At 45.5% G+C, this 27,912-nt stretch overlaps 1 protein-coding gene across 13 annotated transcripts in view; it reads left to right on the top strand.

The window, feature by feature from the left end:
- Positions 1-15,679, top strand: part of LOC112265640 (unconventional myosin-XVIIIa) — a 143,675-nt gene extending 127,996 nt beyond the window's left edge. For 8 of the 13 annotated variants that reach the window (XM_042296300.1, XM_042296301.1, XM_042296306.1 and 5 more), the window contains 7 exons: positions 2,007-2,144; positions 3,066-3,251; positions 3,485-3,624; positions 4,533-4,577; positions 9,059-9,178; positions 10,348-11,885; positions 13,146-13,259. In XM_042296300.1, coding sequence (XP_042152234.1) covers positions 2,007-2,144; positions 3,066-3,251; positions 3,485-3,624; positions 4,533-4,577; positions 9,059-9,178; positions 10,348-11,863 — 2,145 coding nt within the window. In that variant the 3' untranslated portion in view covers positions 11,864-11,885; positions 13,146-13,259. Of the gene's footprint in view, positions 1-2,006; positions 2,145-3,065; positions 3,252-3,484; positions 3,625-4,532; positions 4,578-9,058; positions 9,179-10,347; positions 11,886-13,145 lie in introns of all 13 variants that reach the window. The other 5 variants (XM_042296302.1, XM_042296297.1, XM_042296295.1 and 2 more) reach the window with 4 other exon arrangements.
- Positions 15,680-27,912: the final 12,233 nt, after the last annotated feature.

The following is a 27,912-nucleotide window of genomic DNA, read 5'->3' as shown; positions in this document are numbered from 1 at the left end:
CTGGTAATGTGATGAAAGAAATAAAAGCTGAAATAAATCATTCTCTCTCTATTATTCTGACATTTCACATTCTTAAAATGAAGTGGTGATCCTAACTGACCTAAAACAGGGAATTTTTACTAGGATTAAATGTCAGTAATTGTGAAAAACTGAGTTTAAATGTATTTGGCTAAGTTGTATGTAAACTTCAAACTTCAACTGTATTTCAATTGACTGATTTCCTCATATGAATTGTAACTCAGTCAAATATTTTAAATTGTTACATGTTGCATTTTTTTATACATTTTATATATACAGTGCACTTCGAATAGTATTCAGACCCCATTACTCTTCCCACATTTTGTTACGTTACAGCCTTATTCAAAAATGTATTAAAACATTTTTTTATTCATCAATCTACACACAATACCCCATAATTAAGGTTTTAGAAAAAGACCCTTTGCTATGAGACTCGAAATTGAGCTCAGGTGCACCCTGCGTCAATTGATCATCCTTGAGATGTTTCTAAAACTTGATTGGCGTTCACCTGAGGTAAATTCAATTGATTGGACATGATTTGGAAAGGCACAAACCTGTCTATATAAGGTCACACAGTGCATGTCAAAGCAAAAACCAAGCCATGAGGTCACAGGAATTGTCCATAGAGCTCTGAGACAGGATTTTGTCGAGGCACCGATCTGGGAAAGGGAACCAACAAATGTCTGCAGCATTGAAGGTCCCCAAGAACACAGTGGCCTCCATCATTCTTAAATGGAATAAGTTTGTAATCACCAAGACTCTTCCTAAAGCTGGCCAAACTGCGCAATCAGGGGAGAAGGGCCCCTTGGTCAGAGAGGTGGTCAAGAACCCGATGGTCACTCTGACAGAGCTCCAGAGTTCCACTTTGGAGATAGGAGAACCTTCGAGAAGGACAACCAACTCTGCAGCACTCCACCAATCAGGCCTTTGTGGGCTTCCGAGTAGTGCAGTGGTCCAGGTTTGCCTGGGGTAGGCCGTCATTGTAAATAAGAATTTCTTCTTAACTGACTTGCCTAGTTAAATAAAGGTTAAATAAAAAACAATTATGATAGAGTGGCCAGACAGAAGCCAATCCTCAGTAAAAGGCACATGACATCTCACTTGAAGTTTGCAAAAAGGCACAAGAAGGACCATGGGAAACTAAATTCTCTGGTTGGATGAAACCAAGTTTGAACTCTTTGGGTTGAATGCCAAGCGTCCGGCCTGGCACCATCCCTATGGTGAAGCATGGTGGTGACAGCATCACGTTGTGGGGATGTTTTTCAGTGGCAGGGACTGGGAGACTAGTCAGGATCGAGGGAAAGATGAACAGAGCAAAGTACAGAGAAATCCTTGATGAAAACCTGCTCCAGAGCGCTCAGGACCTCCGACTCGGCAGAAGGTTCACCTTCCAACAGGACAATGACCCTAAGCACACAACCAAGACAACGCAGGAATGGCTTCGGGACAAGTCTTTGAATGTCCTTGAGTGGCCCGGACTTGAACCCAATTGAACATCTCTGGAGAGACCTGAAAATAGCAGTGCAGCGACGCTCCCATCCAACCTGACAGAGCTTGAGAGGATCTGCAGAGAAGAATGGGAGAAACTCCCCAAGTACAGGTGTGCCAAGCTTGTACCCAAGCGTCATACCCAAGAAGACTCAAGGCTGTAATTGCTGCCAAAAGTGCTTCAGCTAAGTACTGAGTAAAGGGTCTGAATACTTCTGAAATATGAAAAAAATCTAAACCTATTTCTGCTTTGTCATTATGGGGTATTGTGTGTAGATTGATGAGAAAAAAATAACAATTCAATCCATTTTAGAATAAGGCTGTAACAAAATAAAATGTGGAAAAAGTCAAGGGGTCTGAATACTTCCGAATGCACTGTAAATACAGTATACTGTATATACATAATATACTGTCATATCAGTTTATTGCTGCTACAGTATGTTGTTTATTCTAAAACTCTGCCTTGTGTGTATATTCCTAATCGTGTGTTTCACTCTTAGCTCTCGGCACTGCAAAGCCAGCTGGAGTTCCAGGAGACTTCTATGGTGGAGAAGTCTCTGGTCAGCAGGCAGGAGGCCAAGATCCGAGAGATGGAGACCAAGATGGAATTTGAGAAGACGCAGGTCAAACGCTTGGAGGTGAGAGCAGTCAGGGGGGCTGAGGGGCATTCTAGAGGAGGAGTGTTGGTTTTGCCTGGCAGCCTACCCAGCATGTGTCTGGGGGGTGGAAGGTCATTGCTGAATAATTGCCTATGGGATGAATGGGCAACTTTTTTGGGGAACAAATGAAAACCATTTCCTCAAGACGATTGACTCCCACTACCTCCACCCACCTCTGTTATACCATGCAAGTTTTGTCCCCTCAGTGCTGGGTTCAGCCTCACATAACCTTCTTCTAGCTCGGACCGTTAGCATATCACAGTTAGTTAGAAAATCTGCTCTGTTCGTCATCGGACTAGCTCATATTCTATTCACTCCACAATATAATTTGTTATTCTGTCAGTTTCAAATTACATTCTGCGACAAACGTTTACGTGAAGGATAAAGGTTACTGTTCGCACACAGCCAGGGAACGTTTTTAATCAATTTTCTGCCCCTCTGACAAATGCATCTTTGCTCATTTTGGCAACTTTTAGACTTGTAATTACCAGCAATGTGCAGACAGCCAGACACGCTGCTTTAACTCTCTCAGATAATTCCTATCTTTCAATGTTCTGCACTGGCTGGAATAATAGAAAGACTGGCTAAGCATTGTTCAGCTTTGGGGAAGTTGCATCCAGAGTTAGAAGGGCTTTTAAGGTCGTATTTAGCCATGTCTTTTTGCTACCCATGGCATGTGAAACCACTATTTAATGAGTAGGCCAAGTTTCTTGCCCTTATTTGGGGAAATATCTCAAGGCAAGGAAGTGTAGGTTTTTCCTCACCTGAATCCCCTTTTAGATATGGAGTATCTCTCATAGCTGCATGCATGATAAGGTCTCTGACCTGTGCCAGATACTGTATAGGCTGTCAGTACAGTGGTTCTTCTAACACGGTCCCTGTCTGCTGTTGGTCATTCAGAGCCTGGTGGCCCGTCTGAAGGAGAACCTTGAGAAGCTAACAGAGGAGCGGGATCACCGCAGCACCAGCGAGACCCGGGAGAAGGAGCAGAACAAGCGGCTCCAGAGACAGATCAGAGATATCAAGGAGGAGATGGGAGAGCTGGCCAAGAAGGAGGGAGAGGCCAGCCGCAAGAAACATGAGCTGGTAAGACCCAAAGTCACAAATGGGCTGAGGGGACTGGGACACTGTACAGACTGCCTTTTTAAAGTGGGGCACTTTGAAGATATTAAATAATGGCTGCAATTCCCATCAACCTTGCATTGTTCTGGAGTATTAGACATTCAGGGAAATGAGACTGACAAAGAGACTTCAGAAATGGTCTGATGTAGGTGTAATGCTGGGACCTTAGCTTAGATTTTCTCACTCTCTTCCAACAGGAAATGGATATTGAAAGCTTGGAGGCAGCCAATCAGAGCCTGCAGGCGGACCTTAAACTAGCCTTCAAGAGGATTGGTGACCTCCAGGCTGCCATCGAAGATGAGATGGAGAGTGACGACAATGAGGACCTCATCAACAGGTATAGTTGTCTATTTAGTGCCTGAACATATTCACTTAATAGAATTGCTGAATTTACCTCATGTCCTCTCATGACAGCAAGTGTCAGCAAGTGAGCACACACTCAGCATATAGAGTAGCTACTGTTACACAGTTAAACTGTAGATAAACTTTGCAGCAGAGGGAGATGGAGAGAGAATGACCCAGTCAGGATGGATGTTCCATTGAAAGAGGCTTTGGATAAAGCGATCAGAGAACTCTCCCCAGACTCCGTCATTTCTTATTCACACACTCTGAAAGAGTTATGCCCTGAAAACTGCTGGGCTTAATTTTCGGGCATTTTTTAAATTGAAATATTACTCCTGTATTTGATGAGATAGGCGGCTAGCTAAAGCTACGTCAGTGAAATCGAGTTCTGTCTCCTCACGTTCCTTATTTATTTACTCGCTCTGTGCTCCCTCCAAGCCTGGTTTGTTTATGAGTGCAGTCCCGGGGAGAAGGCCTTTCTTCCCTCTCTTCCTCCCAGAAGTAAATAGCTCTGTGAGCTCTGTGAGTCAGGTTTGAGTATACTGTGTACTCTCCATGCGGTAACAGGATGTGGATCAGGATGATGTGGGGTGCAATAGGCAGTTGAATCACTCCCACTGGGAGGAAATATCTTTAATAGAACCACAGGGTCATCATCATAGAATTAGGGATTAAAATACTTAATAGGATCTCTATGGTCATCATCATCACCACCACTACATCAGCCATGATATCCACAATGATTTAGGATGTAGATCCTTCAACCATTGTCCTATTCATCACGTTCTTTTGGTTTACTTGGACTGTACCTACCAACTTCCTGTCTCACTTTTCTTTTGTTTGTTTTGTGTTTGTATTATTTCTTTCTTTGTGTCTCTCTCTGTCATCCTTCATCATGACCAGTTTACAAGACATGGTGACAAAGTATCAGAAAAGAAGGAACAAAACGTGAGGAACTGGAGCTCATGTCTGACATTGTGTGTTTTAACTGCTGTTTTGGAATAGTCTGTTGCCCTTCACTGGAAAAGATGCAATATCAAGCAGCAAATCTATTGTCAATGTTCAAGCCATCTCATATAAATTCAAGTTTAGGACTTATGAAGTAGTTCATATGTCACTGAATAAGGACTGAACTATGGGATACCATTCAACGAACAAGCTCAGTGATACTGCATCGTTATTCCAGGGCTCAGCTATTCCCCCATAACCTAATTTGCTCCACTCTTCACTGCATGACGCCACATGCTGAACTGCATGAATGCCATTGACAACATGGTTTTCTAAACCAAGCATGAAACATCCCCTTCCCCAGAGTGTTTGTGTGGTTATTCATCCAGTAACCCCTTCAACTGAGGGTAACACATAATACCTAACAGGTGTAGTAAGCATCCATCGCTGGGTAAGTGTGTTGCTGGTCAGTACTTGTGGTGTCCCCCAGGGCTCAGTTCTTGGACCTCCGGGGTTCTGTCGCACACCACTATGCCTTGTTTGAACAGCGTTATGTGCCCAGCGGCCACCCCCTGCTCTCAGGGCCTACTGAATATTTCAGAGCCTTGCTCTGGGGTGGATGTGAGACGTGACTGTCTGCCTCTGACGACGGAAAGACGAAGGGTGTGTTCTTCATCAATCTTTCACACTCACTATATAATGCAGCACCCTCAAATGTCTTACAAAAAGCTATTTGCTATCCTGGGAAGCAGCTCACACGTAGTGTTAACCTCTGGCTCTGGGCCATTTCAGTCCCATGTCAATGTTCCCTTACAGCAGTCACTGACGTTTCTGCTGTTAAACCCTTGTTAAGCAGTATTGTGTAAAGTGCTGCTTTTTGTTAAAGCAGAAAGGGTTCTGAATGTTAAAGGTAGACTCAGCAAAATGATGTAGATGACGTAGACGGTCATTTTCTGCAACAACAAAGAACGTTGAAGCGTGAGGTTAAACTTTTCCGCTGTTTTGGTCCTGTGGACAGCATGTAGTAAACTCGTGCACATGCACAGACACTGTATGTGACTGTCTGAGAACGAAGTCTTGCATCTCACATCTCATTATCTGTGGTGCTGCTCGTGGTAACGTCATTTCGCTACCTTTAATGACGGACCTGTAGTGGAGTGGTAACGCGCGTGCAAGCAGTTGCTCCTGACGCCACTTGGGTACACTGCAGTATCCACTGAGAGGCTCTTGCTGCCAAGGGAATGCCTGGCAGCTTGAAAGGTGTTTTGGACATTATAGTGAAAATTGTTAACTTTGTTAAAGCATGGCCCCTGAACTCGTGTATTTTCTGCAATATACAATGATATGGGCAGCGACCATGTGACGCTTTTACAACATACAGAAGTGCGCTGGTTATCAAGGAGCAAAGAATTGACACTTTTTTTTTTATTGTAAGAGACGAGCTTAAAGTTTTCATTACTGACCATAATTTTCACTTCCCTGACCACTTGCATGACGACGAGTTTCTCACACGACTAGCCTATATGGGTGATGTTATTTTTCGCCTGAATGATTTGAATCGAGGATTACCCAAACTCTTTGCAACTATATTCAATGTGCGGGACAAAATTGAGGCTATGATTAAGAAGTTAGAGCTCTTTTCTGTCTCTGCATTAATAAGGACAACACACAGGTCTTTCCATCATTGTATGATGTTTTGTGAGCAAATGTACTCAAGCTCACGGACAATGTCAAATGTGACATAGAGAAGCCCCTGAGTGAGTTGGGTGCCCAATTATGCAGGTACTTTCCCCAAACGGATGACGCAAACTGGATTCATGCTTTCATGCCCTGCATTCAGTCCACTTACCGATATCTGAACAAGAGAGCCTCATCAAAATTGCAAAAAGCGGTTCTGTGAAAATTGAGTTGAATCAGAAGCCACTGCCAGATTTCTGAATTGGGCTGCACTCAGAGTATCCTGCCTTGGCAAATCGTGCTGTTAAGACACTGATGCCCTTTGCAACCACGTACCTATGTGAGAGTGGATTGTAAGATGGTTAAATAAAGGGCAGAATTATTGTTTATTATTATATTATTATTTGTACCCTGGTCCTATAAGAGCTCTTTGTCACTTCCCACGAGCTGGGTTGTAACAAAAACTCACACTCATTCTTATGTTTAATAAATGTATCGTATAGTGTGTGTGGCAGGCTTACAATGATGGCAAATAACAACATTTGAGAGTGCGCTGACCCTGGTGCTGGAGGGGGTACGCAGCTGGAGGTTGAATGTTTGAAGGGGTACGGGACTATAAAAAGTTTAGGAACCACTGCAGTAGAGAATACAGTGTTGGGAAGTTCATGTAACTTAGGTATTAATTGGATGGGAGACCCCAGCTGTTCTTTCCAGGGTTTTTGTTATTGAATCATAATAACCATGTACTTTGTTTTTTAGCACTAGGCAGTAATAATAATATGGCATTAATAGCTACTGATTTGATACATGTTTTGTTTGGAAGGGCACGCACACAATACATAGAAGTAATTGGAGACTATTGATTGACAAAGAATGGAGTTATTTCATCATGCTATGCTTTAATTTCTGTTTTCATATAGATTGGAAATGTAATCCATGTCTGTCGTTGTTTGAAACAGGCGGCAAGTCATTTTAGACTAAATGAACAACATCAGGATGAAATCATTTTCCTGTCGCTTTAACAAAACAAACCTGCGTCACAATCTCCCCTTTTTAATCTGGCATTGGAGATCACAGCAATTCTCCCAGCATATGTGTCTTAATAGGTTTTGAACAGATGTGTATGCCTGGCTGGCTGGGTTGAACCCCCATAGGGAGCTGCTGTCTAGGCTGAGCTGCCTAATAAAAGCCCCAATATTCTGGGAATCAACACCCAGGGACACCAAGGAGGAGCAGGGCGGAGGAAGCAGAAGAGGGTCCATAGGAGCTAATGATGACTGTAATAGTGTGTAACAGAGATGTACAACCACTGGAGGCAGATTGTCACAGACAATTAATGTCTCCCTCCACACGCTGTGTTTGTTTGCCTCCCCTGGGCTCTCGGCACGGCTTAACTAATGGTATGGCGGTCAAAGATATAAATTGTGTGTGACACCATGTGTGAAGCGCTCGATTACAAAGGGTCCGTCATCCCGTCGGTTTTGTTTGGCCCCGGCCTGGGAAGGGAAGGCCTCTGATCTGAATACATCACCTCCATTTACCCACTGGCTCCTCCTTGGACAAAATGCACAAGGGGAAAGTGATGCACATCCTTCAAATCGTGGATAGGTCTCCCCCCCAAAAAAAACATTTGCATCTCAACAGGATTGTACTTGTATAAATGAATTTAAAAATGAGTGCTTAAGGAAATTCTCTCCATGAAGTAATGGAATTATGACTATTTTGTAGAGAGGGTTTTGACATTAGCTATCATTATGCAAAATCAATGTAATTTTGCCCTGGGGAACTCAAGCGATGTCATCAAGGTCAAGAGAAAAAAATACCAGCCCTTTTTTCTTTCTTCAAAGCAACATCAGGGCTCTTAGTATTCCTGGAGCGGCGATCGTTCTTTAAGCAGTATGTTGCCAGATAAGTGAACAGATAAAAGACAAGTCTTAAGAGGTTGGTCTGGTGTTGACTCGCAAAGCCCAACAAACACACAAATACACTGTTTGGTTTTTTTCTCTGAGGAGACGAGAAGAGTAAACAGCTGTGGAATTGTCTGCTCCGGTTAGCTAACATTAGCTCCTTTTTCCCAGGGCTCCTTCACTCTTTGTTTACTCCCCTTATTGACAAGGCCTCTGTGCCATAGACAGCCAGCCGCTCACTCACAATAACAATTCTCACTGACGTTCCCCACATTGCAGGCCATGCCTGGCCTATTAGACAAAGTTGATTACAGCCTCCCTCCTAGAGAAATGCTTTAATCTCGACTCCCAACCCTTCCCTTCTTAACACTGCCATCTTAGTGCCTAGTATTTGAAGTTATTCTACAGTTTTAAACAGAGTGGGCTAGTTATGACTAAACCCATAATTAAATAGTTTCTTCAGCGATCAGGGGAGACTCTTGAATCTCTGCCTCATAATGATTTTAATTGTAGCTACTGTATGTGGTTGTGGGCCAGATTACGTGCTGGAAAACTGATTTGCCTAGTTAAATAAAATAAAAATAAAGTGTTGAAAATAGGGGTTCCTAGGTCCTCTAGGATCTAGTGCATGTGGTTTTCTGCGGTCTTCTCTTCCAAAGTAATAGATGTGGTCCTCCTCGGGTTCCTCAGTAACACAATATAGAATCTTTCTCTCCCTGTTGTTTTCTCTCTTCCCTCCATCATTCTCTCCTCAACTTCACTCCATCTCTCTCACCCCTCCCTCCATGTCCTCCTCTTTATACCTTTTTCACTCTCTTTCAGCTCTTCCCCACCTCACTTTTCTCTACTCCTCTCTTCTCCCACTGACGTTGTGTTTTGTCCCTCCCCTTCACACAGTGAGGGAGACTCATCTGACTCGGAGGTGGAAGACCGTGTGGACGGGGTCAAGTCCTGGCTGTCCAAAAACAAAGGCTCGACCAAGAACCTCTCAGATGACGGCAGCCTCAAGAGCGCCAGGTCAGTATGGCACCCCGTTCCTCCTTCCCCATGGGTCCTATCTTCACCACTGCCAAACACGCACATGCGCACATTCCCCCTGCTTACAAAGCAGACCAAATTGGTTTTAGTATCCAGTCACCCCCTATCAGGATTTTACGTGGTCCAGCCTAGTACTTAGCCTCCAATGCAGATAAAACAATTGGAAGGGAACACTTGGCTAGACATAGGGGGGTGTTATTATTATTATTATTATTACTGGTGTTTCCTTTATCCTCTTTGTCTTTTATTGTCACTGCCTTGATGACAGCCGCCTCCCTGGCAGATGTATCGACAAGCCCGGATGCCAGCTGGCATGCATACCTACACCCCCTCTCCCCCTCACCTCCTCTCTCCCATTCTCCCCTCTCCCTGAGATTAATGGATGTATCTGCCAGCTGATAGCTTCGATTGCCCTAGATTTGTCTCCTTACCAGAATATTTAACTGTCCCAACCCCCCCCACTCAGCCGCTCACAACTTTGAACAACTTTTAAAGAGTTTTTAAATCTCTCTTAACTGTGTCTCTCCACGGTCACCCTCCCTTTCTTCAGAAGAGCTCAGTTCCTTGATCCCAGCTCTGTGTATTGGTTAAGACGTGCACACACACACACACACACACAAAATTGGGACGTGTGTGTCCAGCACCCTTGCTGAATCACTCAACATATTTCACCACAATGAGATGCTTGGCTAGAATTCTGTATAACATTTACATACAACAAATTCAAATGCATACCCCCATACTAAACTATTTAAATACCAAGACTTTGATTTTGCATAAGTTGCATAAGGAGTTGATTAGGACAAGACAGCACATGTTGTTTGAGGGTTTTTCTCCCGTCAGTACATGTCTTGTTTTTGTTGTGTCCATCTTGCGTTGTGAATCCAAACAGGCATTCTCTACCCCACAGTCATTTGAATCATTGTTCTATCTACTTGTCTTTACTTTCTTCCTGCTGATTTCAATCTGTTGCTCATCCAATTCCTGTTTTAAGTATCATTCATCTCTCTCCTTTTAAGTATGTAATTCCATCTATCATTCTTTCTCTTCCTCCTCTTCCACTTCCTCTATGTACATCAACGTTTCTCTGTCCTGCCACTCCTCCCTCTCTCTCTCTCTCCTCCTTCCTGCCTCCATCCTCTGTCTAGATTTGCCGTAAACGTAGACGCAGAGGAAGGGAAAGAGTGGAAAGAGGGTAAGGAATGGAAAGAGGGCAAAGAGAAAGCGGTAGATCAGAGCAGGCCGGTGTCTGTGATGAGTTCCCTGAGCTACAGGAAGCGCTCCAACATCAATGACTCCATCGGAGGTAAAGGGGACGACAGCTCCCTCTTCAGTTCCCTCAAGAATGACCAGGAGTCTATCTCCTCCTTCCGTAAGGCCAAGCCCAAAGGCTCCTTACCCCAGGATGACTCCTACTCAGTCAGCTCCAGCTCCTGGAGGAAGTCCCAGACTGGGAACGATGATGGCCGTGATTCGGTTATCTCCCAGGCCTACACTGAAGCCACCAGCAGGGCTAGGATGGGCATGGACAGCCGCTGGGGAGACTTCGACAAAGAGTCCACCGTGTCCTCCATGGTCCCCAGCCGGGCCTCCGTCGCCACCACGTGCCGTGGCCTGAGCCCAGCCGACACCATTCCCAGTCCCCTGAGCCGCCGCAGCAGCACCTCTCTCAGTCGCCGTTCTGGGGGCAGGAGCCCTGGCAGTGTGAGCTGTGCTGACTCACGCATATCTGACTTCCGCAGCTGCCGCCTTAGCGAGTTTGATGACATGGAGGACGGGCACAGCGTGGCCCTCACCGAGCGCTCCTCGGCCTACAGCTCCCACTCCTCCACGGGACGCAGTCTGTCCATGCCCCCGCCACACGCCCGCTCCTCCTACAGAGATGAAGACGAGCTCCCTGACACCTCGGACGTCAAGCCGGCCACCGTCGGCCACCGCAACTACCTGGACCCCGACCTGGAGAAGGCCATCAACGAGGTGCTGAACTTCAAACCCATCAAGTTCAAACGCACCAGCCTGGAAGACTCAGAGGCTGAGGCAGGGAGGAAAGAGGATGATACAGAGGATGACAGGAAGGGTGTGCTTAGTGTCAGGGGGAGTGGCGACCGGGAGGTGGACAGCGGGCGCAGCACCAGCAGTCTGAGACGGTCCGCGTCGGCTGTGGACTGTAGGAGGTCCTCGAGCAGCATGAGCAGCCACAGTCGCAGCCACAGTCGCAGCCACAGCCGCAGCCACAGCCGCAGCAACAGTCGCAGCAACAGCCGCAGCCACAGTCGCAACAGTGGCAAGAAGAGCCACGGTAAGAAGAAGAAGAAGAGGGGCCACGGCTCCGAGTCAGACAGCTCCAATGATGACCGCCGCAGCAGGAAGGGCAGCTCCAAGAAGAAGGACAAGAAGTCCAAAAAGGAGTCTTCTTCCTCATCCTCAGATTCAGAGTCTGACTCAGAGTCTGGCTCCAGTTCAGGTGCCTCCACTGTCTCCTACAAAAGCACCAACAGCGTGAAAAGAGCCCCTGGCCGCCAGGCCTCTAGTCCAGAAGGGGAGAGGGAGGCGGGGACGCCTGCTGAGGGGCGGCCCCCTCCTAACAAGAAGGAGGAGAAGAATAGGAAGAAGAAAGTGGACAACCTGATGATGAAATATCTGTACAGACCGGACAGTGACTGAGGCTGGCAGTAGGTGTTGCCTGGTGTGTACTGTGTCTACTGCATGGTGTGATGATGCCAACCACAGAGAGAGTTTCCTCAGTCAATCCTCTTCTGCTGAGTCTAACATTCAGCAGGACCCCCCCCTCCTTTATAATCTAACCCAGTCACCTTTTGAAAACATCAGCTGTGTTATGAATAATACATCACTTTGACTTATTATTTACTTATTCCTGTTAGGGCTTCAAACTTCACTTGGTTCATCTTAAGACATTTTTGTTTTTTAATTACACTCCATCCCTAACTACTAATTGAAGTAATTGAGGTCCTTAATTCACAGGAGCTCATCTGAAAGTAATTACAATTTACATCTCTTCAATGGCAGTTGTGACATTGCTTTGCACTGCTGTAATTCCATTATGGTATTTTGGGGGGAAAGATAGAGAGAGAAGGGTATAAGCGTGTTGTGGATGCATTACAATGTCGATTAGCCTAGTAGCAGGGATGTTAGAGCCTAGGAAAAGGCTAAGCTCACGTGGATGTACCCATAGTGCTGCTGGCTAGTTCTCCACCCAAGTGTCAGCCTGATTTATGGCGCCGGAAATAAGTAAATACCAGGTGTCGTCAATTACGACGGCCACCATAGATTTCCCCCTCCAACCCCCTTAACTCTGGCCGTAATTAGACCCACTGCATCGATTTACACAAGCAGCAAGTACATTTAAGATGCACGATTGACAGTAATTAACCCTAGGTTTGCATAATTTAACTGGTCTTGAATGTTAAATCAGGTTGAAACACGCAGTAGCAGTAGGCAGGTAGAATATCTAAAGACAGAGAGAGGGTACGTCAGAGTTGCTCTACTGATGATTCATACGGAAGATTTGCTCTGTTGTTTAGAAGTCATTAGAGTGAAAAAAGGTTCACTGGTATTTTTTTCTTTAAACTGAATGGTATTTGATTGTTCTACACTTGTGAGGCCAGGCAGTGCACGGTAGGTGTGCCATTGTTCTGTTTCTGGAGAGGAAGCCACAGTGCATAGCAGGTTAATTCAACCACAAACCAGAACCATACTCCATCACATGCTCTCTGTGGAATAAGTGTACTTTTTTGTGTCTAAAAATGTAGTTTTATAACTAGAGCTGTGGTAGTATGCATCTGTCCATGTGTTTGTGCACATTTAGTTGGTTGAAGCACAATATGTGTAACATTACATAAAAGATAAGAACATTTGTTTGGTAATGATCATGCTCCACTGTGTAACTATCCTCAGGACCTGTCATTGATTCTTTCTCTCCCTCCAGTCCTCCTAGCCGAAGACGGTTCTGCTTTGACAAATCTGACGAAGAAGAGGAAGAAAAAAAAGAAGGTGGTGTGTCCCGAGGGTCCTACCGCTCCAGAAACACACGGGGCAGCTACCTGAACAACAGTGACAGCGAAGACAAGCCCTCTGAGACAACATAGTTCACACACCAGCCAACAAACCATGCATGTTGAGAGGGCCCCTGTGGTGCTGTCATCACACACAACCACTCTACTGTTCTTCTAACTCTGCAACATGGCAATGATACTATACACTATCATTATTATTCTACTGTTACAAAGCAGCTTGCATTGCTAAGGTCTAGAGAAGTACGTCAGTGTACAGTACACAACACTAATGGTTTCTCTCACTCTCCACTGGGCCAACCATCTCTTAGTGTATTTCACCAGTCACATGTGACAATGTCTCCATCTTGGATCTGGCCCCTCCAGTTGAACAGCACCTCCATTAATAATATCTTGTCTCTCCTGTCTCTGCTGGCTGCATGAGGACAGCTGCTGCTTGGCTGGCACCATCGTCTCCTACTTCCTAGACTCTGTCATCGTCATCATGGTTGTAACTAAGCCAAAGAACTAGCTGTGTTCCCTTGTGTTTTATCACTGCATCGGGGGACCAGAAAGAAAAAAAATCTAACAAAAAAAAGACGAAGGAAATAAGTACCAAAAAAGCCTTTGTTGCAAGTAGAAGTGTACACTGTGTTATTGCTTATCAAGTATATGTGTACACTGTGTTATTGCTTATCAAGTATATGTGTACACTGTGTTATTGCTTATCAAGTAGATGTGTACACTGTGTTATTGCTTATCTGAGTCCTGGTAAAAAGACCAGAGTTTATTTTTGGGAGAAGTGCCGCTGATATACAGTACATAGGGTCCTCTACAGCTGTGCTTAGATTCTGGCAGCAGCGCCGCGCCACCCCCCTGAAAGAAGACGCTTTCATCGGCTCATCTGCTTGTTTTGTATTGCTTGTTTTAGCAGGAGAATAATGTTTCCTAACAGGAAGACAACAGAAGAGAGCTGCATCACCAAACTGCTTTGTGATGAAAGTTTAGCCCTTCTCTTCTTTTTTCCATCTTTTTGTTTTGATGTTTGAAAGAAGATCATTTGTTTTCGAGAGTCCTGCCATCAAGAAAATGAATTTCCAGGAGGTTGGAGCGTAGCATACCCTATGAAATGCCTTGCCTTTTATTTCAACTTGAATTGAACTAAGTACTTTGCAGAAATGCTTTTGGGGTGAGAGTCTTTGGCTCAGCTGTTTTTCTTTCTTCTTTCTGTCGTTGTGGTTGTTGTTGTTCTCGTGCTTTTCACTCATTTTTTTCTCTCCATTTGATGTTTGCTTTCCAAAGGGAACGATATTGAACACCATGCTTTATGGTGGTTTGCCTTTAGTTTATATATACTTCAACACCCACATGTTTTCTTTTTCTGATAAACCATACTGGATTACACATGGTGAGGATTTGGGTTCCTCAACGCGCATGTCCAATGTAAACTGGATATAATGCATTCAAATCCTTTTCACTGTCTCTGAAGCCTATTTGTCATGTAGGATTCATCAGTATTCTGTCCTGAACCAGTGCTACTGTTCATAACAGAGCAGCAGTTTAACCAGGAAGATATTAAACACCCATGCTTTTACGGTTGCTTGGTGTTACATTGAACCCTTCGGCTGTCTATTTAGTATTTATGAATTAGCGTTAATGAATTGAGCAGGCCTGCCACAATGTGTATTATCCACCTGTACATGGCAAGTGGGGCTGAAAGGATTTTGTTGATACTTTGCGTGAAGGGAGACGTTTGGTGCGTTTGTATTATACATGCTTTTTAAAGACACACCTATCACCTTTTTCCTCAATGCCAGGGTTTCCCCAACTCAGTCTTGGGGCCTGCCAGGGTGCACGTTTTGGTTTTTGCCCTAGCGCTACACAGCTGATTCAAATAATCAAAGCTTGATGATGAGTTGGTTATTTGAATCAGCTGTGTAGTGCTGGGGGAAACCAAAGCGTGCACCCAGGGGGGGCCCAGGACCAAGTTGGGGAAACCCTGCTCTATGCAGTCAACATGAGTTTTAAAAGAAATTGTAAACTGTTTTATGATCTTGTTTATGATACTCTTAAACCATGTAAACACCAGGCAAAACAAAGAAATGAGCCAACATAACATTGCTGACTGTACACATTAATATTTATATAAATATCTGTACTGATTCATGCTAGCTTTCAAAATAGTATATTTTTATTTTCGTTATTGAACAAAATGACCACTTATTATGAGTAATTTTGCATTACAGTTTAATATATTGTAAATAAATGATGACTCAGACTGTAATTGTATTTTCTCTGTGGGTGTTTGTTTGACATTTTCTGCATTGGTGTTTCAGCCTCCAAGCTCCTATCTGTCTTTTCATACTTAAATATGCACATTAGAAAATAGTCTCCCACTTAACATTTCTGGAGGGCATACTGTGGTATTTTTTTTAATGAAAGGCAAATAAAAATAAATTCTGTTCTCTGATGCATCCACTGTTTTCTACAGATTTGAGAAATGTCAACAGTATCACTGACCCTGACTCTGAGGCCTTTCAAATCAGGAACACAAGTTCAATTGGCTTTGGCCTTTATCTTGTTTCCAAAGAAATCTTTTCCCTCTCTTGTGTATGTTTTGATGGCAAATGATTATCAGAGCAAAGAGAAATGGATTACGAAGCATAGTGCTTTCTTCATCATCTTCAACACAACAGCTATTAGCAGGGAAACTTTGATTACTGTGTGGGAGACACCACAACCACCACGGTAAATGCCACCAGTTTCCACCATTATGTTAGCATTCTACGTACTGTACGTAACTATAGGGGCAAGGTGCAACTGATAGCCGAGTACTGAACTGAACAAATGGAAGCCCATTGTACTTATATGTACTTAATTACAATTACTGTATGTACCAAAACATGAAGGTTCCTTGGTTAGTCTTTGACAATCATCACCTCCCTATGTAACTGGAGGCACGGTGCAGCAGATAGCCAATTATTGCTAACGCCGAAGAACAAAAGGGCCCATTGTAGCATTACATTACTGTATGTCCCAACAGATAACCATTGACAGAAATCATCATCTCCCTTTCCACCATTATCAAATACGACAGCCATGCCCACATGGCCAAGGTGACCTTTTAATCCTGCACCTTCCAAATACCGTTGTTCAGAATCAATACATGTTCTCTACAACAGGGCTACTGCACTCTAGTTCCTAAAGTAGCCACTCAATCACGGTCTCTCTCATTGTAGTTGACTGTGTTTGAAAAGTGATCGCACAATGTCCTTCAGCACTAAAATATGATACAACTCTAGTATAATGTACTGTACCTTTCATTCACACACATAATTGTCTTTGAAATGATGCAATACACAGCACACAAGACATAACTCTCCATGGACCTATATAGGGGAACACTATAACTGTGAAGAATGTCAATGAGCAATATTTTTATGATGGGCCTTATTCTATCATAGCACTGTCATATAATTGTCTGGTCTTTGAGAATTGCTGACAAGATAGAAATTGTTCTGGAAAATGCTAGAAGGACAATGGATTTACATTTGGGAAGGAGCAATATCTAATCTGTCAAGCGCTCAATATTCAATCTCATATTTTGATTTGGGCGTAGATTGTGCCATGCATTGTACCCCTCATTTAACTCTGTGGCTCCTCTCCTGCTGTGATCAGAAATACAGCCATTAGAGTTCCAGTTCTGTTCCAGGAAAGATGCGAGGACAAAATGACAAAGTATCCAATTCTATCTCATGTTAATGAGTTTAAAGACTGGGCGACAGGTCTGCTTTGTTTTTGTATAAAAGGTATGGGGCACTTAGGGCACAAATGACTGCCTCTCAGCCAAGCCAATGAGTAATTATCAAAAGCAAAGAGGATGACATCTCTGATTATTGGTGTTGTGCCATGTTATAGGCCTTTAGTCAGTCATAACATTACTAAATACTGTAGCCTACATAAAATCACTAAATTATTTCTATCAATATGCCCATGGCATTTTAGCAGTGATTTATTTGACACATGATGTGTATTAATAGGTTGTTAATGTCAAGTAAAATGCCACTAGATGGCAGGTGCTAAATGGATGCTTGACGTATCTGGTTCACACACGTCAGAAGCTTTAATTGAAACTGAAATGTTAATTTAAAATATAAAAAGCTATGAATCACTTATGCTTATTATTTTTCATGAAATAACAGTGTACATTTCTCATGTTAAACTTTTCCTGTGAAAGTGTGTTTGGAATTAAGACTTAATCGCAAATAATTATAGACTTTAATAAGTGGGAAAGCTTGTGATGCCGTTATTTGAGTTTGATTGATCTTCGTCATCGTACCATCTGGTAGGGAATGTTTTTATTGAGATTCATTCATCAAGATCAAAGAGTAATTATGACAAAGATCTTGTAAAATATTGCAAGGAATTACAATTATGTATGAAGAATACCTTTAACAGTTTTAAAAGCCTGCTCTTGTTTGATGTCCTTGCACCCAGTTTGACAAGGTAATACTTTATAATTTCTTGGAAATGTCTAAGTACCACATTTGCATTTCAGAATGACATCCAGAATCAAGACATTCTAGAATAACATCCAGAATTCAGACATTCCAGAATGACGTCCACCTCTTGAATCAGTATAGCACACGATTCATTAGAATAGTGAAATAGTGCCCAAAATAGTGCCCATTTTGTAGTTACCCTTGCCAGAGAGAGAAAGAAGAGGGGAGGAAAGGATAGTGGGAATGGAAGGATAAGATGGGGACAGGAGAGTGGGGAATGGGAGAGAGGAGGGAGGGCGGGAGAAATAAGATGAAGGGATGGCGAAGAATGGGAGGGAAGGAAGGAGGGAGGTTTGGGGAGGGAAGGAGGGAGGGCGGTTTGGGAATGGGAGGAAGGGGGAGGTTTGGCGGGGAATGGGAGGAAAGGAGGGAGGTTTGGGGGGAATAGGAGGGAAGGAGGGAGGGAGGGGCGGGAATGGGAGGAAAGGAGGGAGGGAGGTTTGGCGGGGAATGGGAGGAAAGGAGGGAGGGAGGTTTGGCGGGGAATGGGAGGAAAGGAGGGAGGTTTGGCGGGGAATGGGAGGAAAGGAGGGAGGGAGGTTTGGCGGGGAATGGGAGGAAAGGAGGGAGGTTTGGCGGGGAATAGGAGGGAGGGAGGTTTGGGGGGAATGGGAGGAAAGGAGGGAGGGAGGTTTGGCGGGGAATGGGAGGAGGAAAGGAGGGAGGGAGGTTTGGCGGGGAATGGGAGGAAAGGAGGGAGGTTTGGCGGGGAATGGGAGGGGGAGGGAGGGAGGTTTGGCGGGGAATGGGAGGAAAGGAGGGAGGTTTGGGAATAGGAGGGAAGGAGGGAGGGAGGTTTGGCGGGGAATGGGAGGAAAGGAGGGAGGTTTGGCGGGGAATAGGAGGCGAGCATGGCTCCTACCCTTGGTGGTGACAAGGAGATCTAAAAGCATCTAATGCCTTCAGTGTTCTCCTTGTCTCCCGGCAACAGTGCCACCAAGCTCATTACACTTCCAAATGCTGCTGTATCCCCTTCCTCCTGGGCCTCCTCGTGACAGGCCCTTGTGTTTTGGCTGACTCGTGACAGGCCCTTGTGTTTTGGCTGACTCGTGACAGGCCCTTGTGTTTTGGCTGACTCGTGACAGGCCCTTGTGTTTTGGCTGACTCGTGACCCCTGCTTCTCACCCCCCTGCCACATCAACTGCACACTGCCCAGCGCAACTGTCATTTCCTCTGACATGCAAGCTGTTCAATAATGTTTCATCTTCAACTAGAAGGGAGGAGACGGTCAGGAGGAATAGTACTGTGTGGTCCTGCCTGGTCTGTCTCTGTGTGGTGGTCAGTGTTGTCTGGAAGCAACAAAAAACTGTTTAATCAGCTGTCCAATGACATGTCATGCAGTACTTTACATTTGCTATGCAATTTAGTAAGGGACTAAGGAATGGGATATTGATCGGCCATTTTGCACCATGCAGTGCAGTCCTCAACGCACCATAAACACCAAGATCAATGAATCAATGCACCATCAATACGTACTTGGCCAATCCTCCTAGTATTTGTTAGGATATTAATCTGAAGCTCTTATTTTACGGTTTGGTTCTCCTTTCCCTATCCATCCCCCCTTCAGGAGTAAACTATGGCATCATAAACCACTCCATCCACCCCCATGGTTCTCTGAAGGCAGGCAAAGCTGGATGCGTTCCAGGACACACTGGAGTTAGTGTTGTGGTGGAGGCTGGGGTTAGGGTTCGTGGTTGAGTCTGAGGCCAGTGTTAGTGTTGATCTGGGATGTGGACAAAGGTTAGGGTTATGCCATAATTTTGGCACAAACCTAACCCAAGCCTCTACCACGAACCTAACCCTACCCTCTACCACAACCCTAGCCTCCACCACAACCCTAACCCCAGCCTCCACCACAACCCTAACTCCAGCCTCTACCACAATGTCACGCCCTGGTCTTAGTATTTTGTGTTTTCTTTATTTATTTTGGTCAGGCCAGGGTGTCACGTTCTTTCAAAATCGAACCCAGAAGCAGACCAGGACAAGGAGAGTAGGAAGAAGGTGAGTATTTATTTACAAGTGAATGTGAATGGGTAGATATATCCAGGTGGCGTAGCGGGCAGCGGTGGTGAGTTGATGGGAGTAAATAGGTGGATCCAATGGGGTAGCGGAATCCGACGACGACCAGGCGGGAATGGGGTAAATGATCCGGGTGAGTAACTGAAGACAGAACAAACGGAGGTAAGTTTAAGGCAAGCAATACGTAAAAAACAACAAAACAAATTCTATCCAACTTGAGGCTGATACTATGGCACAACATACTGTTCATGGCTAACGATCCGGCAGGGAATGGATGTCAGGTCAGAGCTTTTGAAGGGGAGAGGTGATGATCAGGACAGGTGTGCAGATTACTGATGGGATACAGGTGCGGGTGAACATCGATCTCCCAACAAGCTAATTCGCCCTGCAACCAGACAGGATGCGTTCCAGGACACCGGAAACACACTCCAGGACAGAAACACAGGCAAACACAGACTCAGGAAGCGGGATTCGTGACACAGGGTGTGACATGGGTTTATTTTGTGGTGTGTTTGTGTATTGGGGTTTTTCGTAGGTTTTGGGATTGTGGCTTAGTGGGGTGTTCTAGCAAAGTCTATGGTTGCCTGAGGCGGTTCTCAATCAGAGGCAGGTGATTCTCATTGTCTCTGATTGGGAACCATATTTAGGCAGCCATATTCTTTGAGTGTTTCGTGGGTGATTGTTCCTGTCTCTGTGTTAGTTTGCACCAGTTTAGGCTGTTTCGGTTTTCACGTTACGTTTATTGTTTTTGTATTGTTCGTGTTTCATCGTAATTAAAGATGTATCATATCAACCACGCTGCATTTTGGTCCGACTCTCTTTCGACGGAAGAAAACCGTAACACACAACCCTAACCCCAGCCTCCACCACAACCCTAACCCCAGCCTACACCACAAACCTAACTCCAGCCTCCACCACAACCCAAAACCATAACAGAATCACAGAATCACCCACCACAGGACCAAGCGGCGTGGTGAGCAGCGAAGAGCAGCGAAAAGAGGAATGGACATGGGAAGACGTTTTGGATGGCAAGGGTTGTTACACTTGGGAGGAGATACTGGCTGGAAGAGATCGCCTCCCATGGGAACAGGTGGAGTCACTTAGGAGAGCAGAGGCAGCCGGAGATAGGAGCCGGCGATACGAGGGAACACGGCTGGCAAGGAAGCCCGAGAGTCAGCCCCAAAAGTTTCTTGGGGGGCTCAGGGAGAGTGTGGCAGAGTCAGGGTTCAGACCTGAGCCAACTTCCCCTATTTATCGTGAGGAGCAGCGATCACAGGACTTCTGGACTTGGGAGGAGATATTGGACGGAAAAGGACCCTGGGCACAGCCTGGAGAATATCGCCGCCCCAAAGAAGAACTGGAGGCGGCGAAAGCGGAGAGGCGCTGGTATGAAGAGGCAGCACGGCAACGCAGATGGAAGCCCGAGAGTCAGCCCCAAAAATGTATTGGGGGGGGGCTCACAGGGAGTATGGCTACGCCAGGTAGGAGACCTGCGCTAACTTCCTGTGCTTACCGGGAGGCTAAAGAGACCGGGCAGGCACCGTGTTATGCTATGGAGCGCACGGTGTCTCCAGTGCGGGTGCATAGCCCGGTGTGGTACATACCAGCTCTTCGTATTGGCCGGGCTAGAGTGGGCATCGAGCCAGATAAGGTTGGGCAGGCTCGGTGCTCAAGAGCTCCAGTGCGCCTGCACGGTCCGGTCTATCCAGTGCCACCTCCACACACCAGTCCTCCGGTGGCAGCTCCCCGCACCAGGCTTCCTGTGCGTGTCCTCGGCCCAGTACCACCAGTGCCAGCACCACGCACCAGGCCTTCAGTGCGCCTCGCCTGTCCAGCGCTGCCAGAGCCTTTCTCCTCTCCAGCGCTGTCGGAGTCTCCCGCCTGTTTAGCGCTGCCAGAGCCTTCCTCCTCTCCAGTGCTGCCGGAGTCTCCCGCCTGTTTAGCGCTGCCAGAGCCTTCCTCCTCTCCAGCGCTGCCGGAGTCTCCCGCCTGTCTAGCGCTATCAGAGCCTTCCTCCTCTCCAGCGCTGCCGGAGTCTCCCGCCTGTTTAGCGTTGCCAGAGCCTTCCTTCTCTCCAGCGCTGCCGGAGTCTCCTGCCTGTTCAGCGCAGCCAGAGCTGCTACTCTGCATGGAGCAGCCAGAGCTGCCAGTCTGCATGGAGCAGCCAGAGATTCCAGTCTGCATGGAGCTGCCAGAGCTGCCAGTCTGCATGGAGCAGCCAGAGCTGCCAGTCTGCATGGAGCAGCCAGAGCTGCCAGTCTGCATGGAGCAGCCAGAGCTGCCAGTCTGCATGGAGCAGCCAGAGCTGCCAGTCTGCTTGGAGCAGCCAGAGCTGCCAGTCTGCATGGAGCAGCCAGAGCTGCCAGTCTGCATGGAGCAGCCAGGGCTGCCAGTCTGCATGGAGCAGCCAGAGCAGCTAGAGCCGCCAGTCAGCCAGGATCTTCCAGATCCGCCAGTCAGCCAGGGTCAGCCAGGATCTTCCAGATCCGCCATTCAGCCAGGATCCACCATTCAGCCAGGATCCACCATTCAGCCAGGATCCGCCAGTCATCCAGGATCTGCCGGAACCGCCAGTCAGCCAGGATCTGCCAGAACCACCAGCTAGCCAGGATCTGCCAGAGCCAACTACCTGCCTGAGCTTCCTCTCAGTACTGGGCTTCCTCTCAGTACTGGGCTTCCTCTCAGTGCTGAGCTTCCCGTCAGTGCTGAGCTTCCCCTCAGTGCTGAGCTTCCCCTCAGTGCGGAGCTTCCCCTCAGTGCTGAGCTTCCCCTCAGTCCCGAGCTTCCCCTCAGTGCTGAGCTTCCCCTCAGTGCTGAGCTTCCCCTCAGTGCTGAGCTACCCCTCAGTCCCGAGCTACCCCTCAGTCCCGAGCTACCCCTCAGTCCCGAGCTTCCCCTCAGTCCCGAGCTTCTACCTCAGTCCCGAGCTGCCCCTCAGTCCAGTGGGGTCCTTGGTGAGGGTTATTAGGCCAAGGTCAGCGGCGAGGGTCGCCAATCAAAGGACGCATTACAGGGGGACTAAGACTTGGTTGGAGTGGGGTCCATGTCCCGAGCCGGAGCCGCCACCGTGGACAGACGCCCACCCGGGCCCTCCCCTATGGGTTTAAGTGTGCGGCCGGGAGTCCGCACCTTGGGGGGGGGGGTTCTGTCATGCCCTGGTCTTAGTATTTTGTGTTTTCTATATTTATTTGGTCAGGCCAGGGTGTGACATGGGTTTATTTTGTGTTGTGTTTGTGTATTGGGGTTTTTCGTAGGTTTTGGGATTGTGGCTTAGTGGGGTGTTCTAGCAAAGTCTATGGTTGCCTGAGGCGGTTCTCAATCAGAGGCAGGTGATTCTCGTTGTCTCTGATTGGGAACCATATTTAGGCAGCCATATTCTTTGAGTGTTTCGTGGGTGATTGTTCCTGTCTCTGTGTTAGTTTGCACCAGTTTAGGCTGTTTCGGTTTTCACGTTACGTTTATTGTTTTTGTATTGTTTGTGTTTCATCGTAATTAAAGATGTATCATATTAACCACGCTGCATTTTGGTCCGACTCTCTTTCGACGGAAGAAAACCGTAACACACAACCCTAACCCCAGCCTCCACCACAACCCTAACCCCAGCCTACACCACAAACCTAACTCCAGCCTCCACCACAACCCTAAACCTAGCCCCTACCACAACCCTAACTCCAGCCTCCACCACAACCCTCACTCCAGCCTCCACCACAACCCTCACCCCAGGCTCTACAACAACCCTAACCCCAGCCTCCACCACAATCCTAAACCTAGCCTCTACCACAACCCTAACCCCAGCCTCCACCAAAACCCTAACCCTAGCCCTAGTGTCAACCCAAACCCCAACCCTAAACTGGTTCAATCTTACTCCTGACCCGCCCAAGTAACGCGACCCTACCTCTGAAATCTCAATTTAACCCATGCTGACCAACCTGGCTTTATCAAATGAGCTGAATTGAAACATCACCCTTGGGCTAAGAGCAGCAAACAGTGAGTTGGAATTCCCTGCAATTCCCTAGATGTGTATTGTTCTGTCCAGTTTGTGTAACTACTTCACCACATGGATGTGTGTGATTCCTCCCACTCTGTTTGCAGGCAGGCAGAATGCCTTGAGTTTCTAACCTCCCACAACCATCATGCCCTGGAGACCTCTCCCTTGCCCTCCTGCTTCATCCTCCTCCCCCGTAGGTCCCTAACAGGGCATGGTGGGTGGATGGATGGTGGATTGTGGATGCCCAGCAGCTCAGTAACCCATGGATACTGTTAATCATGGAAATAGGTGGGCCAACTGACGCCATGCTTGGAGCCTGGAGCTTTGCATGGAAGACTGACCTTATGCCAATGCTCACCTCTGGGGTTTTGTGTGGGAGGGCCTTGACCATATGGCAGTGGTTTACCTCAAAAGGACTCTACTTTTTACATTACAGATGGTGGTGAGGTCATCAAAAGGTCTAAAAACAATACTGTACTTACTGCACAGATTTCACCGTATTTAAGATTACTTAACTTCTCATTGGGATTGTTTCTCAGTTTACATTATGAAATAGCATTTTCTCTCAGTTTCACCTAATTCTGACCTTTTTATACCATGATCTTCACAGTGGAGTATCTAACATTTAATTTCTTAATGGTGAACAAAATACGGATACATTTGCCACACTATGCAACAAGTTTAGAAGTTACTTTGTACATTTTTGAGTTATGAGGTTAATTCAAACTTTGGATTCATTTAACACTTGAAAATGTTGCATTTTAATGTCAAATATAATTATGTTTGTAAAAACAACAACTGATGACATTAGCTCCAAACAAGCGGAGTATGCTTACAAAACTAATCTTTCAAGTCCAGAATGACTACCACCCAAAAGGTCATTGTTTTAAGTGAAGTAGAGTAGCCCTTGAAACACCCAAACTCAAACTCATTTGAATATTAATAGACAAACACAACCTGTACGTGCTAAAGGCCAAATCACAGCTTATCGTGTGGTAAACACAACATTTCCATTATCATGTGTTCTAAATGAAAACAAACCAAAATGTAACCAGCCTATGGATGTCTCATAGCATGACTTATTTCCCCCCCATCTGGTCTTCAGTATGAGGGGACTGTTTCCAGTTGTCACCTTGATGCTATTTTGATAACAGGTAATGAAGAGGAAGATGTTATCTGTTAGTAGTTGAGACAGGTGCCTAGACTACCCCTCATTACTCACACCATTCCATTTACCTTGCACAAATTCTTCCAGATCACAGTCATTTCCATGGCTACAGTCCCGTGAGCAAGTATTTGCCCTTTCTGATTCTCTATTTTAGATAAAGGGAACCTGAGAGAACAATGACAAAAAATATACTTATTATACTTATTTCATTTATTTAATAAACAAAGTTATGCAACACCCAATTCCCCTGTGTGAAAAGGTAATTGCCCCCTTACACTCAATAACTGGTTGTGCCACATTTAGTCTCGCTCTTCGCGGTGGAGGAATTTTGGTCCAATTTTGCGTGTAGAACTGGACGACATGGGTCCCATTATGTCTGGCAAAAACCAAACAATGCATTCCGCAGTAAAAACCTCATACCAACTGTCAAGCATGGTGGTGGTAGTGTGATGGTTTGGGGATGCTTTGCTGCCTCAGGACCTGGATGACTTGCCATCATTGAAGGAACCATGAATTCTGCTCTGTATCAGAGAATTCTACAGCAGAATGTCAGGTCATCCATCTGAGAACTGAAGCTGAAGTGCAGCTGGGTCATGCAGCAAGACAATGGTCCAAAACACACATTCAAGCCTACATGAAAATGGCTGAAAAGCAACACATTTTATGTTTTGGAATTGGCTAATCAAAGTCCAGACCTAATCACAGTTGAGATGTTGTGGCAGGATCTGAATTGACCCACAAATGTCGCTGAGTTAAAGCAGTTCTGCAAGCAAGAGTGGGCCAAAATTCCTCAACAGCGATGTGAAAGACTGATCAACAACTACAGGGAGCTTTTGGTTGGAGTCATTACAACTGAAGGTGGTGCAACCAGTTATTGAGTTCAAGGGGGCAAGTACTTTTTTACAAGGGCACTGAGTGTTTCATAATTTTGTTTATTAAATTAATTAAATAAGTATGCAACTGTGTTATTTGTTCACTCAGGTTCCCTTTATCTAATATTAGGTTTTGGTTGAAGATCTGATAACATTCAGTATAAAAATATGCAAAAATAGAGAAAATCAGAAAGGAGGCAAAAACCTTTTCACAGCACTGTACCTAGCATTCACTCTCATAGTTGACAGTCATTTTGTGCTTTCTGACTCTCGCACGTTTGTTTTTATTCTTAAGACTCTGACACATCTGGGCCTGTTTAGAAGTCTTGTGACAGATGGGGGCAGACAAAGAGGGGGGGGGGATGAAAGGAAAACACACTGAGTGGAATCTGTGTTATGCTAGTTGTTTTATCTTACATGGAAGCTGACAGAGCTCTGATTGGTGAAAAAGATCGGCATTGAAGCAGTGGTAGAAAAATATTTGAATATGCAAATCAGAGATGAAAACCTTAAGACCCTTAAGTACATCTTTTCAGATTCATGGCAGGTGTTCTATCTGATAGGAACACCATTCTTAACCTCTGAACCTACCTGACAGATAGGACAAATAACCCTCCTGAGAGGAGATCATTTTTAAACAGTTCTTGTTTATCTGTCTGTGTTACCGCCTTCTAGCAGTGTGGTGATGTGGAAAAAGCTGCTATCAGTGTGAGTTTCCTGTCATTCTCTGAGCTACATTTCTCCCTGTTTCTCCATGTTGTATTGGCAGCAACAAGGGTGAGCTTATGGTTCCTCGTGGTGGCTTGTCCTCTCAGGCTACATTCATTCCAGAACCAGCAGCCCCCCTTTCCTGAGGTTAAAGTCTAAATGCCCACTGACAGACCATCATTATCATTTGACAAGTGCTTAAAGGGAAAGTTCAACCAAATTACATGAACTTGTATTTGTGACAAAAAAAAGGCGCTATGACCCAGAACCATGAAGCTGGCTAGCTGATTATAGAGAAGCACTACTTTCAAACGTTAGTCTTCTTCTTAAAAGCGTATCCCATACATACATGTTTGGAAATAGATGATCCAGTGAGTCCTTTCCCCCTGAATATTTCTGGGTGAATATTTGCGTTTGCATGTTTAATGGTCTCCTAATTTTCTATCAATTCAAAGTCACTTAGAGCCAAGAGACTGAGTGGTGCGCTGATCTCTCTATGGCTATACCATTTTCTTATTCCCGCTAATGGCAGTGGTTGGCAACCATTGTAACAGGCTGGCTGGTTAGTGATTCAAATGTTTACATGGGAAAATAGGTACAGGCAGAGGCACACACGAGCCACTGAAGGCTGCACACTGCACACACACTGCACACACAGCTGGCTGCGCAAAGACAAATGGTTCCACGGCTGATGTCTTTTTAACTATGTGCTTCGCTTAAAAAAGGCCTCATTCGGGGGAGTGAGAAGGGAGGAGGTAGTGATGCATAAAATCATACAAGCCAATAAGGGTGACGTTTTTTAAATTTAAGACCATTTGTCACAGATTAACGCGTTTACAGTCTTACAACAATGTTATAGTTGGACTTTAGACTCACCTCTATCAGCTGGCTTCCCATTATGGCCTTCCTTTTAGACTTTGATTGTTGCTTTCATGATGTGGTTATATAATGGATGTTTGTTTTGTTATTTTATCTTTTATTTTGTGCACTTTGAGATTATTCTTGTATAAATTATTATTACTATTGTTATTATTGGTCTGGTTTGAAATGATGCAGAATGGGTCCCAGGTCTAAGTAGAAGCTATGAGAGTATGATTTCTCAATGATTATCTAGAAAAGCTAGTCTTTATTTGCCAGCGGCCATTGTTTGTGTAGGATTCAGCCACACTGGTATGAAAACCTTACATTTCTTCATTTTTTAAAGCTCTGGTTCCTGAGAAAATGGTTAAGACCATTGCTATCTTTCAGTTATTCTTTGTGCTGTTTGGTGCATTGAAATCTTCGTTGCTATAGCCAGCGAACCCGATCCTACAGTGCTGACTTGGAGTGGGCTTGGAAGAGTCTGATTCTGAAGTGGGAGAGGTAATAGGAGGGCACTTCTCCCAT

Source organism: Oncorhynchus tshawytscha, linkage group LG13, assembly GCF_018296145.1.
Source record: "Oncorhynchus tshawytscha isolate Ot180627B linkage group LG13, Otsh_v2.0, whole genome shotgun sequence".
Classification (NCBI taxonomy): Eukaryota; Metazoa; Chordata; class Actinopteri; order Salmoniformes; family Salmonidae; genus Oncorhynchus; species Oncorhynchus tshawytscha.
The sequence above is the reverse complement of the archived record's forward strand: the minus strand, read 5'-3'. Positions and strand labels throughout refer to the sequence as shown.